Source organism: Ambystoma mexicanum, chromosome 1q, assembly GCF_040938575.1.
Source record: "Ambystoma mexicanum isolate Mex_15411 chromosome 1q, UKY_AmexF1_1, whole genome shotgun sequence".
In the NCBI taxonomy this organism is placed as follows: Eukaryota; Metazoa; Chordata; class Amphibia; order Caudata; family Ambystomatidae; genus Ambystoma; species Ambystoma mexicanum.
In genome coordinates, this window is record NC_090922.1 from 1,042,979,598 (window position 1) to 1,042,994,071 (window position 14,474).

The 14,474-nt window shown below is 43.7% G+C and overlaps 1 protein-coding gene across 1 annotated transcript in view; it reads right to left on the reverse strand.

Annotated features, from left to right (window-relative positions):
• Positions 1 to 14,474, reverse strand: part of SELENOF (selenoprotein F) — a 207,719-nt gene that overhangs the window by 44,422 nt on the left and 148,823 nt on the right. Inside the window, exon 4 of the mRNA XM_069641734.1 lies at positions 5,245 to 5,294. Coding sequence (XP_069497835.1) covers positions 5,245 to 5,294 — 50 coding nt within the window. The remainder of the gene's footprint in view (positions 1 to 5,244; positions 5,295 to 14,474) is intronic.

Consider the following 14,474-nt stretch of genomic DNA (forward strand, 5'->3'; position numbering starts at 1 on the left):
CTGTTCCGTCCCATAAATTCTGTTACCCTATTCATTAATCTCCTGTATCCTGCATCAGCATGATCAGCAGGGTCAGGTTTTTCAAACTCAAGCTCTGGAGGTGTGTCCAGACCACTTGCTGTCTGTAGGCACTCATATAGGTCTGCCATTTTAGAATGAGGGTCAATTAACTCCTCAGGAACTTCCATTGTTCCAAACTTTACACCAGCCAGTGAAACATCTTTCACCTCGGAGGATTTTTCCTCATAAATGATGGACATGGATTTGAAAAAAATCCTGTCTATTTTCCGGATGAAAAATCTTCTCCGTTGGCACAGACCTTGCCTTCGACACAGAAGTCGATTTAGTAAAAGGAATAAACAAAGACGTCGATAAGGGTGTTGAGGTTATCGTAACAGCTTCAATACCGTCGAAGGAGCCTTCGATACCGTCAAAGGAGTACTCGAGTTGGAAAGACACTGAGCAAGTCAACGATTATCTCAGGTTCATTTTTAGTGTGAGAGCATGGTTTTGTTGAAGGCCACACCACCTACCCGAAGTCACTGCCCTGGTTGTTCCAAGAACCAGGCAGGGCACCCCATCACAACGCCTAGGCATATCTGCTGAAAGGACTCCCAGCTCATGAACAGTGACTTCCGGGAACTCCCAAAAGCACATTTGCTTGCGAGACATCCGAGCCATACAGGAGGCACATCCAGATTATCCTGCACACCCCCATGACAATTCCAGATTAGAGGTCTGAGGGGTATGAAGGACCATCTGGAGTGGGCCCCAGTGGAAATGGGGGACTAACAACAGGTGCTGGAGGAGGGGCAGGAGATGCGACTGCAGTAGTGACCAGCAATGGGGTATGTTCCATGGCAGCATGCGGGTGGGAGGGTTAGGGTGAGGGTGGGAGGGAGGGAACATAGAGCCTGGAGGTTAAGGGTGCAGCTCCCAGATATCCTTGAAAAAGCCCTCCATAGCTAGCGCCTGCATTAGAGACTGGAACGGAGCCATGGGTCGGAGCACAGAAGTGGAGATGGAAAAGGCAGCAGGTCATGAGTTGGTGGAAGTGACGTGCACATACATGCAAATAGGGCAAAAGGCTCCCTACCCAGTGCTGAGAGGGAACAGTCCTCTATTTAACTACTGAATGCCCCAGGTGTTGCTGTGTCACAGAGCTGAAGATGAGAGCCATCATTTTGCATACTTCTGGCTCACTACCCATCACCATTTTCTTCACCACATTGATGTGCGCCACAGATACCACATGGGGGCAAGCCAGTGAGATCGATACCATTGAGCGTGGCAGGAAGGTAACCTTTGTGTGTCAGGGCAGGTAACTGCCAAATGTCGTTGAAGGACCCTGCTGTCAAATTAGAGCTTTAGCTTCTTTGGGTGATTACGTAGTATTGGCCCTTGAGTGGGGGGACTTATGCTTGGATTTAGAATCCTGGATGTGGGAACACAGCTGTGGGCCTGGTACTAACCCTTAGTAATGGAAGGTTAGGATGTTCCCCTGTTTTAGACCCAAACTGGGTAGCCTTGGAGTTGCCTCTAGTAGAGCCACAAAGGACCCTCCGGTACTATTTGTGAATGATTGCTCTGGCAAGGGATTGCCTTTTTCTTTCCAAGATATTTTGAGGTGGCTTGAAGGGGTCTTCCCAGCACCAGAGTACTCTTCACAAGGATGAAACTGAGAATTCATTGCAACACCACCAAGGGTCTCACTGGTGCATGTGCCCCAAACACCACACACACACACACACACACACACAATGAGTGCGAGTCCCACGGCAAAGAAACGTATAGACCGCTCAGGCAGGAAGAAAACCCATTATTCATCTTTATAAGTGGATGGAGGATTACTAGATGGCGAACTATGCCTAGCTTGTGAATCTATAGGAAGACTTTTTTTTCAGGTTTTTTCGTTCAAACCTCTGCTCAAGCCCAAAAATGATCTAACCTAAATGACACATTAAACATAACAATTGTTGTCTTGCCATTCTAGATTTAAAACTAACTCCAACATAATTGTGCTAGTCAGTCAATTATGTGTATTGGATATTGGTGGGAATAAGAGGCTGGTTGGTGCAAATATGATTTGAAAATATGAATATGGTTCAATCGGCATTAATCATGGGTTCATTAGCAACTACTCATTACTGCATTATCAATGAAATTAGGGAACAAATTAGTAATTACAGCAGTACTCTTGACACAGGGAAATAAAATGCTTCGCAAGCATGTAAACCAAAACACCATTAGTAAAAACCAATACCAATGCATCAAGGGAACGCATAATTCAGAGGCTAGAATTGCAAAAGGGACACAAACCCACAGCTTTGATCAGAGGTAAGAGCGGACACCCGGGACACCACTTTGTGCACTTCAACACAATGGAACAACTTCTTAGCTTAAGGTAAGCAATACCTTTTCACCCCACAGTACCTTAGGTTAAAATAAATGTTTGTGGCCGGATTCTCCTCTGTGCAGCAGCAATGGACCCAGTCTCTGGATTCCTTAGTCTGGTGATGAAAGGCAGAACTCTGATCGGGATATCTCAGCAGCAGTCAGTGTGATTTCGTCAGTGTGCGGTGCTGGTGCCTTTTCTGCAGCACCAACAAAGGACACGATTTGGCCGGTCAATCTTCGATTCCTGGAGTCCCGCACTCTGGTGAGGGGACTTGGATGAGTCGGATTGGGTGTCTGGAGATGCACCTGAAGCTCAGCAAAGACTTTGACAAATTTGGTTTTGGCAAGACGGTGCACTAAGATTGGGTCAGAGGTCTTCTGGTGTTCACGGTCTGCAACTCTGGAAAGGCACAGCACCTCGGGAGATGGCTCCGATGTAGTTGGTCTCTGGGCTGGTTGGTACCACCAGCCAAACGGAAGGAGTCCACGTTGCAGCTCCTCTGTCGCTTAGAAAATGGGGTCAGGAGAACAGTGGTCGGTTCACGGTGTTGCAAAGGGTCTGCAGGCATCTCTGGTTGTCTTCTTCGGTTACTTCAGTTTCTAGTGGTTGACTTGCCTTTCCCCTCATGAACCACACCTTTCATTCAGTTTCAGCACACACTCCACTGCAATTCCTCGCACCAGTTTACACAAAGGGGCAGGTGACTGTCCAATCAGGACAGCCAGACACCCAGTGGGAGCTGGTTCCACTCAGGAAAACAAAGAGCAGGAGAATGAAAATATCCTCCCCATTTCCTGCCTGCCCAGACACACTGAAGCCTAGGCGGGGTCACCCAAGGGTTCTCGCTAAAGGTAAAGCACACACAGACAGATAACACCCTCGCAGAATGGCAGAAGGGCTAACAAAGGAACAACCAAGCTAGAAATGGTGAAAAAAGAAAGGGTCCAGCAAGTCAGTACTTAGATGCCTCTATTGTGCACAGCCGGGACTGTGAATACAGTCTGCAGTAAGACATAGCACAATAGTTGGCAGAAAACGTCCACTGCCACCAGCCATAACTAGAAGGTTGTCTATGTGACTAGCAAGTCACAGGAGCAAAGGGAAGGGGGATGCTGCACATAAGGTGGTGTGTGCCAATCTCTCAGAATGTCAAGTTTTAGGAGGGATACCAAGTATCCCTCTATCCTTAAGAACAGTAGTAAGGATAAAGAAAGAATCTCAAAGGAGAACCCAACCAGTTCCCTAAGGAGCAAAAGTTAAACAAAGATGACTTAAAAGAGATATGGAGGAAAGTAGACTCCATAACACTTGGAACAGAGTTCCAAAAGATAGAGACTATAAGAATGAATGAGTGGAAAAAGGCTCCACTCATTCAAATTCAGGACTTAAAGAAAAAGATCCAGAAGCCCATCAGAAAGTGCTGGGGGTCTCACTAGGAGCAGAAATGAAGGCAAGGGAAGCAGAACAATGATACATCTCACACCACTGGTCCTGCAGTCACTGTATGGTATCACTCTGGCAGGACATTTTCTCACCATCACTGATTAATCTCAGAAGTTATTACAAGCCTAAAGGCACACAGATCCCCTTCTCCACTTATTCTCAAAGTTTTCTTCATCTCCGTTCAGACAGTTTACTCTTTGGCAGCCATGCTGGCAAGATGCATCAATCATTATTACGGATTTAGTGAGTAAATACAAGACCAAGAAAAACTGCCTACTGGTTACAATTGTCTGCTTGAGCCTATCTCACGTCCTTCCAATAGCCACACACCACTAATAGCACTACGTGATTATCCCTCAGAAAATACTTTCATGAAACCTCCCCCTCACACCTAGTATGTATGCATTATCATTAGTGTTCCTAGTTCTCCCTCTTCACCCCATCGCTGCAACCACTTCAGTCCTCAACCACTTTTCCTTTGCCCTCTACAGACTATGGTCAGAATACCCTCTTAGTCTGGGCAAAATACGTTAACAACTGGACTACCATCTGTGCTATAATACACTAAGGTGGTGATTCTGCACAGTAAAAAAGACATAGCATGTCATTGGCCACAACGCTCAAGAGAAGCGGTCTACATTTCCAATTCAGTAAAACCTACAGAGTTAGAACCTACTCCTAGCCAGGCATTTAGATTGGCGTCTAGCTTGCAAAACACACATTATGAAATGCCTCTTAAGAGCAGGGCTTGAAAGCTTTTTGAATGTTGCCAATATGCAGACACATTCTCGGAAGACGAGGGCATGTGACTGCTTGAAGTTTTTCTAACCCTTTTCAAATAATCCACGAGGCTTGAAATCTCCTTTGTATAGGACATGATGGGAAAATAAACACATTTAATACAATTTCCTACTCTGGATTCATGCGGTAGGTCACCAGTTTAGAATTGTGCACATTGTAAGGTTTCAAATAAACATGCAGTCGAGAAAGCTATTCTTCGGAACATACTAGAATAACAGTTATCCAAAGAGTCAACACTCCACTGAAAACTGTGGCACCATCATGCCATTAAACACAATATTAAAAGCTGACCACATTAGTAGAGGCAATCGCCGAAACAGGAGTGCGGTCAGAATACAAAGTACATGGGTTTTATTGCAATTGTATTCTAAATAAATGCACATATAGAACATACATGTTCAAATTCAGGAACCTTTTCCATGAGCAAAGAAGCCATATTTAAAATAAAAAAATGTAAACTATGTTTAGCAAGCTAACACAAGAATTTTAAAAAGGCATGTGAATAGTGCATTCTGAAATCAGGAGAAACAAATAATCTGCGTTAGAGATTCAATCTGTAACCTCTATGTTACAGTCAAATGTATTGGACACTATTCACTCACCTTGATTTGCAGACCCTTGAACAAGTTTGGTTTGTCACTCCGTACAAAAGCTATAAGATTGAAACAAAGGATTTAGAATTCTTTATTCAGAAATGAAGACAACTATCACAATGTATAGGTTAGTCAGAAGGGACCATTCTTTAAAATATATAAATTCACATATTCTGAGCGTCTGGATAGTTAAGGAGCACATTAGTATTTAAGGACTCAAATTACTAGAGATCAACTTAGCTATTAACGGATTCTTGCATCGTTATAGTAAAGCATCACCTTTACTTGCAAAACAAAGAAATGGGACTAAACGTTAGCATTTCATAAACTTACTCTTTGCTTAGTAGTGCAAACTGCTTTGCCATTTCTTGGCTTGTACCTAGGGCTACTACTGATCTAGAAACTGTTTGAAGTATTTAAATCGGATTTAAGCCATGGGCAACTGCTGCTAAAATTCGAAATTATTGAACAGCCCTTTTAATCAATAATCGATACCAGGAGACTGAAGAGAAGGAGGGTGACATACCACGGTATAGCAGTCCTTCTGAACATGGACCACTGTTTGGAAAGGACATGGAAAAGCAAGATGGAAACCGATTTGATACACTGAAGAAAAATAATTCGGCAAAACACTGTTTTAGGTGTCAGTGTTGCAGTTTCAAAGAGGTGCTGTTTGCGAAAGCCAAATATTAATTAACCTGGTTTATTTCTTAATACAGAATAAGAGGAACTCTGAATCATGCTTCAGGAATACAGACATTCCCAATCTCAGTTTTGGAGGATTGTAGAAATTCACTAATATTTAAATTTCAACAAGACAATTTACAAACAGCTCAACGTATATTATGAAGATTAAAACATTGGCAACAACACAACATTTTTTTTTCCTCGCAATTTAGCTTATATTTCCATTTTCTCATTTCATTTAAACACAAGTTTGTATTTTTGTGTGCTCCCACAGCCACCCCCACTTACTATTGGTAGCTGCCCCTCATTAGAATCTCAGCTTCTACAGTGAGCCAGGCAGATTTCACTTTTCATCGTCAATTGACAATTTGGAGTAGTGCAATATCTAGCTAGTCCCAGAATTGCAACTTTGATCAACTAGTTATACAAATGTGAAAATAAAAGGCGTTACAGTTTAAGCTTGGCTAATTATATGGCCCTCCAGAGGTTTTTGAATTCAACTACCATGATGCCTCGCCATAATTATTCTTTATTATTTTGTTAAATATTTTGTCATCTGGTTAAAAAATAACCTTTAACAAAACGTAATTTATCAGGCATATACAAGAAAAAGAAGAGAATAAACAAAACAGACGAAGCTGAAAGAATAAATACAAATTTGTACAATTTAAAACCACTCATTCGTTACATTTCTAGAATAAAATCCCAAATCCATTATCAGCACCAAGTAAAATCCATTTTGTAGAAAACATAAATTCACTCTACATACAAAGTACATGAATGTATAAAACAGTTAGAAAAACTCCTGAGTTCATGAATAAGACTGTTCTGAAATCCCAAATTTCATTAGAACCCCTTGCCACGCAGTAATCCCAAAATACATCACAGTCTATAGAAACATTAGAATATACACATTTCTTAAAGGATGTTATCAGTTTGCCATGAAGAGCGGGACAACATACCAGAAGGTGTTTTAAGGTTTCACATTGAATACCCACAAAATCTACAATTTGCCCCGTCTGAAGTCAACATTCCATATCTAACAAAAATGTACTTTGTGCAGTATAAATTCCATCTAAATCTTAAGAAAGATGCACAGAAAAATCTATTTGGAAATATGTCAAATAAGGAACCAATATCACTATTTTCTGTGCACCAAGCTAAGATGTGATAAGGACTCATAACTGAGAATTTTCAAGAGTAGCGAACCAATCAAACCTAAACAGAGTTCGCTTTATGCTTCCAGGGTCACTCATGAGGTCAGTCTCAGTAAAGTCCATATGCCGCAAAAGATTATGACAGAAAGCAGGCACATTTGTCAGAGACTGAACACTATTCAGTTTGTTATCATTCAAATCGACAAAAAGAGTCCTGCATAGGATAGAGAATTTTACAATAAAACATGTTTCCAATGGACCATGCTAACAAGTAATCTAATCACCTACTTTTTCCTAATGGCAGTCAATGGCACAGAACTAGGTATCCTAAAGACCCTACGCCAAATTATTACTTGGAACTTTGGTAAACATTTCAGAAGCCACAGTTGCTGCACTTCTATGCCATATAAAATGTCAGGAATAATTTTGCCCTCATACAATTTCAGTAATGGAAGATAATTTTGCATATCTTGCGCCAATCCAGAGCGTTGATTAGTAAGGGCAACCACCCTACTCACCATCCATTTGTTTAGCTGCAATTTATGGGCTTTGATATAATCTTGAATCCAAGATAAACAAAGCCGTCTACACCATTTCTAATATATCAGGGAAAATAAGCCATTGAAAATGGGTCAATTACCTTCTAAGAGTACATTGCATTACCTTAGTTTCCCCTGGATTAATTCTCAGAGAATTAGAGAAGTCCCTTCTGCATACAATCAAAAAAGAAGTTCAAGGCTAACAAAACACTTTTAAGATGACAATTTCAGGGAAGCAAACGCAACTGGTTCCAAATGGTCACCCACATTGCACACATATACATTATATAGACATGGGGCCAAAAAGCACCCCCGTCTAACTCTGACATAGGGAGGAATCGTCAGAGAAAGTGTTCCATCGTGATCTAGCTTAACCTGTATATTCTAATGGTCATAAAGGCAAACAATCAGTCGAAGTCGGCCAACTGGAATCCCCCAACGCTTCAGTTTACTCCATAATAATCCCCCATGCACAGCATCAAAGTCTGCAGCCAAATCTACTGTTGCTAAACAATAACAACAGACTCCTATTGCTTAGACCAAGCCTGATTCTGAATACATTTCAGAATGAAACTTAAGTGATGTGCCATTATCCCTCCTAAAACCTTTTTTCAATTTTTTTAAAAACATCCTATCTCTCTCCCCCAACTTTCTAGATGCAACAGCAATAAAGATGCAAATACTTTGCCGTCAACATTGAGGATAAATATGGGCCAATAGTTTCTAGAGTCAGATTGTGAACCCTTCTCAAATATTGGATCATACGCAGGTCTCCAAGACATCGGAAAGATTAGTGTATCAGCCACTTGCCTGCATAAAATGTTCCAAATTGAGGACTAAACCGCCGGATTGTTCTTAAACTTAACATTGGACAATTTGTGCCAGACACGTGAGAATTACACATTTTACTTAGAACTTCAATCGTTTTTTGGTCAAAATTAAAGTTTCCAATCCTAGTGGATAGAACTATTGGATCATTACCAGCAATGGACCAAATCCTTCTAATTGGTGTAATCATAGGCATGCAGGTGCTTTTGATAGACTAAAAAAATCAGTGTCCTCCATTTACACAAAGCAAGATTCAAAGTGTCTTCCATATATGTATCAATGCTGAAGGTATTTCTAGTCAAAGGTAATGACTTTGAGGCATGCGGCCAGAGATTCATTAACACGGATAACATTCCTAAAATACTATGAAATTGTATTTCCAGCAGGCTTAACAGAAAGGTCAACTAGGCCATATATGTCACCTTTTAAAACCACTAGGTTTAACTCTGCAGCAAGTAGACTGATCACTCCAAATAGAATCTACAAGGTTTTACATCTGTTGAAAAGCCATTCACCCACAAAAATATAATCAATAGTTGAAGAGGATCTACCACTTATGCCATCTAGCTTGGTTGGGAATATAACCGGTCACTGCTCCGTTCAACTTCAAAAGACCCAGACTTGGAAAACAACTCACCCAGAGCCACTAGTGGAGGTATTTGTAGGTCTTGCATTGATGTATCGGTACCACTTTCAGGGATAAATCCACATTCATACAAGAGGCATTAAAAAATCACCGGCAACTAGCAAATGTCCATCTTCTACCTTTGAATACCATATCAGTGATAACTTTAACATGTGTTGCTGACATGCCTTTACAAGCGTTTGCAGATACTTCAATCACCCTTCAAGATTTCAACATTGTCAGAATGCCACCAGTGGGCTGACCAGTAGGGCCCTTAACGGCGAGCTGGAAATTAGTGACAACCATCAAAAGAGGGGGCAATCAACCATCCACGTTTCCAGTAATATACTAGCCAAATCACAGCACCTAAATGGAAGTCACTCCTACCCACAACTTACTGTATAGTGCCTATACATCTCTCTGAAACCACATATCCAGAAGTGTTTCACTTTTTATTAAATTCATACAAAAAACAGTGCAATCACTAAACCAATTAATAAAAAACAGTTAACACATTGTTAAAAACGTGTTTTGTTGGGGTGAGTCAATGCTACACATTTGCTCAGTACAAACACATTTCCTGAACTTTCTAGGTCTCACATTGTATTGGTTGCAATCTAGCGCAAACAATTATTTCGCTTCAATAACTGTTTTCATAATGGTCTCAATTTACCACAATGATTCACAGTTCATCTTATGGGGACAACATTCCAGCTCCACACAACGTAATGTGGCACTCTTGTGAAAACCTACAACCTATGGTGTGTGCATGGCCACTATATACAATGAAAGTACTTTTAACATCTCAACACATCTATGTTTAGGCCCATCTGTACTCGCGGTCTCCCATGCTTTTGCACCAGAGTCAAACTATTCCTGTCGGGCCTTCATCAGGGCAACCACAACACATTTGAATATTTTGTATTTATTTAGGACTTCTGTAGCTCCTTAATCCAAAGCGCTTAACATAGCAACAATATAAAAACAGTACAATAGTAAATAGTAATAGTAAATAAATGAAAGCTTGACAAAAGGAACCTGAGATCAACCCTGCTGCAGATGAAGTTTCAACAATTTGCTGCATAAATAATAGGTAGTGATAGAATGTAACGAAAGGGGAAGAGCATTCCAATGCAGAGGGGCAAGGTGAGCAAATGTGTGAAGGCATGATTGGGCACAGAGGGGGGCTAGTACTAAAAGAAGAAACAGCGCTAGAGCGAAGAGAGCAAGGGAGAGTATAGAACAAGACCATTGAGGAGAGGTAATCCAGGGTAAGACTGTAGAGAGATTTCAAGACAAGGGATAGAAAGTTGAATTTGAGCTGTGCGTGGAAAGGAAGCCAACCAAGAGTGAGAAGAGCAGAGGATATAGAGTCACATAAGGTCAGACGAAAGAGTATCTGAATAGTGGCATTGAAAACAGATTTTAGGGAAGCAAGTTGAGAGGTCGGGAGACCGAAGAGTGTAGTGGAACAATAGAAGAGATGAGAAAACATCAGGATAGAAGTAGCTTAGTTGCATCAAAAGGTAAGAAATATTAAATAGATGATAACGGCAGGCACGAGAAGAGATACAAATATGATGTTTAAACAATAGAGCGCAGTCAAAGTAGAGTCCCAGATTTTGGGCAGTAGATAGAATGGGCAGTTGAGAAGGAGGAAATGAGATAAATGGAGGAGGGATAGGGGAGGAATGGTAGTAGAAGGGGAAAAAGAGTACTTCAGTTTATGTAGTGTTAAGTGTGAGGTAGTGGGAGGACATCCATGATTTGATGGCTGATAAGCATGAAGACAGCCAAGTATGAATGTCAGATTAGAATGAAGGGAAGGAAAGAAAAAGCTTGGTGTCATCAACATAGAAATGGTGGGAAAGACCATAGGAAGAAATCACTTTAGCAAGAGAAGTATAGAGAGAAGAGAAAAGTTCCCAAAACTGATCCTTCTGGGACACCATGAGCAAGAGGATGGGGGGCCGAGGAGGTCTCACTCAAGGGACAGAGAATGTCCATTGGGAAAAGTAAAATTTGAACCAGGAGAGAACAAAACCGGAAAAACCTAAAGATGAGAGAGAGGCTAGCAAAGGTGAGTGATCAACAAAGTCAAAGGCAGAAGAAAGATCTAATCGAATAAGAATGGAGGAGTGCTAACACAACGAGAGACGAATTGGAGGAGCCCATTACGGGGGAGGAGGCCATCAAGTCGCTTAAAACACGAGCCCCAGGTCCGGACGGCTTTTCGACCAGGTTCTATAAACTATTCAGGCCACAACTGACCCCCCCCCATCTGGTGACCCTGTTCAACTCCTACAGAGACACAGGCTCTGTCACCCCATCAATGCAGGAATCAACCATCATCCTCCTGCCCAAACCAGGAAAGGACCCAAGGAGTCTAACCTCCTACAGACCGATTGCACTCTTAAACATTGATGCAAATATATACTCAAAAATCCTGGCAAACCGCTTGAACTGTGTCCTCCCGAAGATCATTCACCTCGACCAAGCAGGCTTCATCCTTCACCGGTCAGCGGGAGACAACATACAGAGAACCTTGAACCTGGTGGACCTTGCCTCCCGGAACTCCCAAAAACTGGTCTTAGTGGCTCTGAACGCAGCCAAGGCGTTTGATCGAGTAGATTGGCCCTTTATGAAACTCACCCTAGAGGCCTTCGGCTTCGGGTCAACTTTTCAGACAATGGTTCTAGCCAACTATAAGAGCCCAAGTACGAGTCTAAGAATTAATGGACACAGCTCAGCTCCGATCCCCCTGTCATGCGGAACCCGGCAGGGCTGCCCGCTGTCGCCTTTACTCTTCGCACTCACCATGGAGCCTTTGGCCCAAAGGATTAGGGGAGACGACCAGATTAAAGGGCTGCAGAACAGCCCCACGCAACACAAAATCGCCCTATACGCGGACGATGTCCTACTCACGATCTCAGAAGCCCAATCATCATTGAAACAGGCGATACGAGAACTTACCACCTATGGTGAGGTCTCAGGCTTCACTATAAACTGACAAATCCTCGGCCTTGGGCATCGGGCTCACCCCAGCAGAACGGGAGCCACTGACTGCGATGTGCCCGATGACATGGGTGAAGAAGGCCATCCCCTACCTAGGGGTCCACATCCCGGCTAACCCAAGAGACACATACAAAGCCAACTTCCCCCGGCTACTTAAAGAACGGGAAGGCGACTTGAAACGATGGGAGACCCAAGAGATCTCACTGCTGGGGCGCATCACAGCATGCAAGATGAACCTACTGCCGAGGTTCCTATACGCCTGCACGTCCCTCCCAGTAGCGATTCCCACACCAACCCTCAGGGACATCCAAAGGAAAATGCTGAAATTCATCTGGAAAGGTAAGAGTGATAATCCCTCTCAAAACGATGCTGGGGGGCTCCAAGCTAGGAGGTCTGGGGGTTCCGGACTTGCGGGCCTATAGTGTGGCAGCACAACTAGCACAGATTCAGGCATGGCAAACTATAACAAACCGCCCCAGGTGGGTAGAGCTGGAACAATCACAAGTACCTCTACCCTTGCAATTTCTGCCACACATCCCACCCCCCCTCAGAACACACTGGGGAGACCTATCAACTAAACACACCCTTAGCTCCTGGGACTGGGCACTAAAGCAAAAGGGAGTGCCAAGAGGACTGAGCCCACGCTCCCCGGTCTTCCATAACCCATCCTTCTCACCCGGAGCGGACCCCCGCAATTTCCGGAACTGGATAAAGGGCGGGCTGGAGACCATAGACCAGCTATATATGGGAGGGACACCACTCACCTTCGCCCAATGTAAGGAAAAGTTCCAACTCCAGGAAAGGGACAGATTCACTTATATCCAGCTACGCCACTGGTGCTCGCACCCCCAATCTCTGCAGGCAGCAACATGCCCACCCACCGCCCTGGAACTGACACTGGGGGACCTTCCAACCAGGGGCAGGGTATCCAGCCTATATAGGCGCTTCCTAAGGGACTTCCTGTCCACAAATCCCGCTGTATGGCTCAATGGGAGGCGGACTTAGGTCATCCGGTCGAGGGCCAAACCTGGGTGGACATATGGACCAGAACACACACCTCCTCCACCTGCGTTACCAATAGGGAATGTGCGTACAAGGTGCTCCTCCGGTGGTATTACCCGCCCCTTCGACTTCACCACATGAACCCACAAGTAGATCATGTCTGCTGGAGAGGATGTGGCCACCCAGGTTCCTTCTTCTATATGTGGTGGGCTTGCCCAAAGATACGACAGTTCTGGAGGATATGCCTGGAGACCATCACACAGATTACGGGAACGGCGATTCCTCTGGAACCTGAACCAGTTTTGCTGGGAGCTCCGATCCCCGCGATCTACCCGCGCTCCGGGACCAGGACTAAGCTATTGACACACTGCCTTCTGGCGGGGAAAACAGTGTTGGCCAGGGCCTGGAAATGCCCAGAAGGCCCTCACATAGCCCAATGGTGGTCTAAACTCTGGGACATCCTGATCGCGGAGAAGGTGTCGGCAGCACAGGCGGGAACGCTCCATCGCTTCCAGAATGTTTGGAGCCCAGTGCTGGAATACGACCAGCGCTTCCCCGCCCAGACCCATAAACCGACCAGGGCCCGATGGATCCTGAAACACCAAGAGAACCCTGAGGAAGACACAGACGCTAAGGGGCGAACTGGATAACCCAGGAAGGAAAATTCCGCCTCCAAACCTGAGGGGTGGAAGGCTGGAGGGAGGTGGGAGGGAGGAGGCCTGGTGGGGGGAATGAGGACTGGGGATCAAAAATCCTGAAAAAGCATTGCTTGTAATATGTCGTGATATGTGTATTTGCCATCCTGCCTTGATTTAAAATAAACAAAGTTTAAAAAAAAAAAAAGAAAAAAAAAAGAATGGAGGAGTGCCTGAAGTGACATTTCATTAGTAACAAGTTTAGGACTGAAAGAAAGGCGGTTTCCGTTGAGTGCATGGGACAGAAACCAGATTGAAAATGAGGGAGAATTTGAGTTATTAGCGACGAATGAGGAAACTTGTAGATAGACAAGACATTCAAGTAGCTTAGAAAGATACGGAAGAAGAGAAATAGGACGAAAGTTAGAAACAAGAGGGGTCAGCAGGCTGTTTCTTTAGAATAGGAATGATGAGGGATGTTTGAAGGAGGAGGGGAAAGTTGAGGTTAAGAGACAATATTAAAGAAAGGTGTGAGATAAGATTAGAGAGAAGGATAGACCTTGGAGATGAGCACAGGCGGAATGGGATTAGTAGGTGCAGCAGTGGGACGAGCATGAGTCATCAGAAGAGAGATGGCCGTTTGTGATGTTAGAGAAATTAGAAATAGGAGGTAGTCGGAGGGAAAGCAAAATATTGAAGTGGCAGAAGAGGAGTCAATAGCAAGGCGGAGAGAGGCCACCTTGGTGGACAA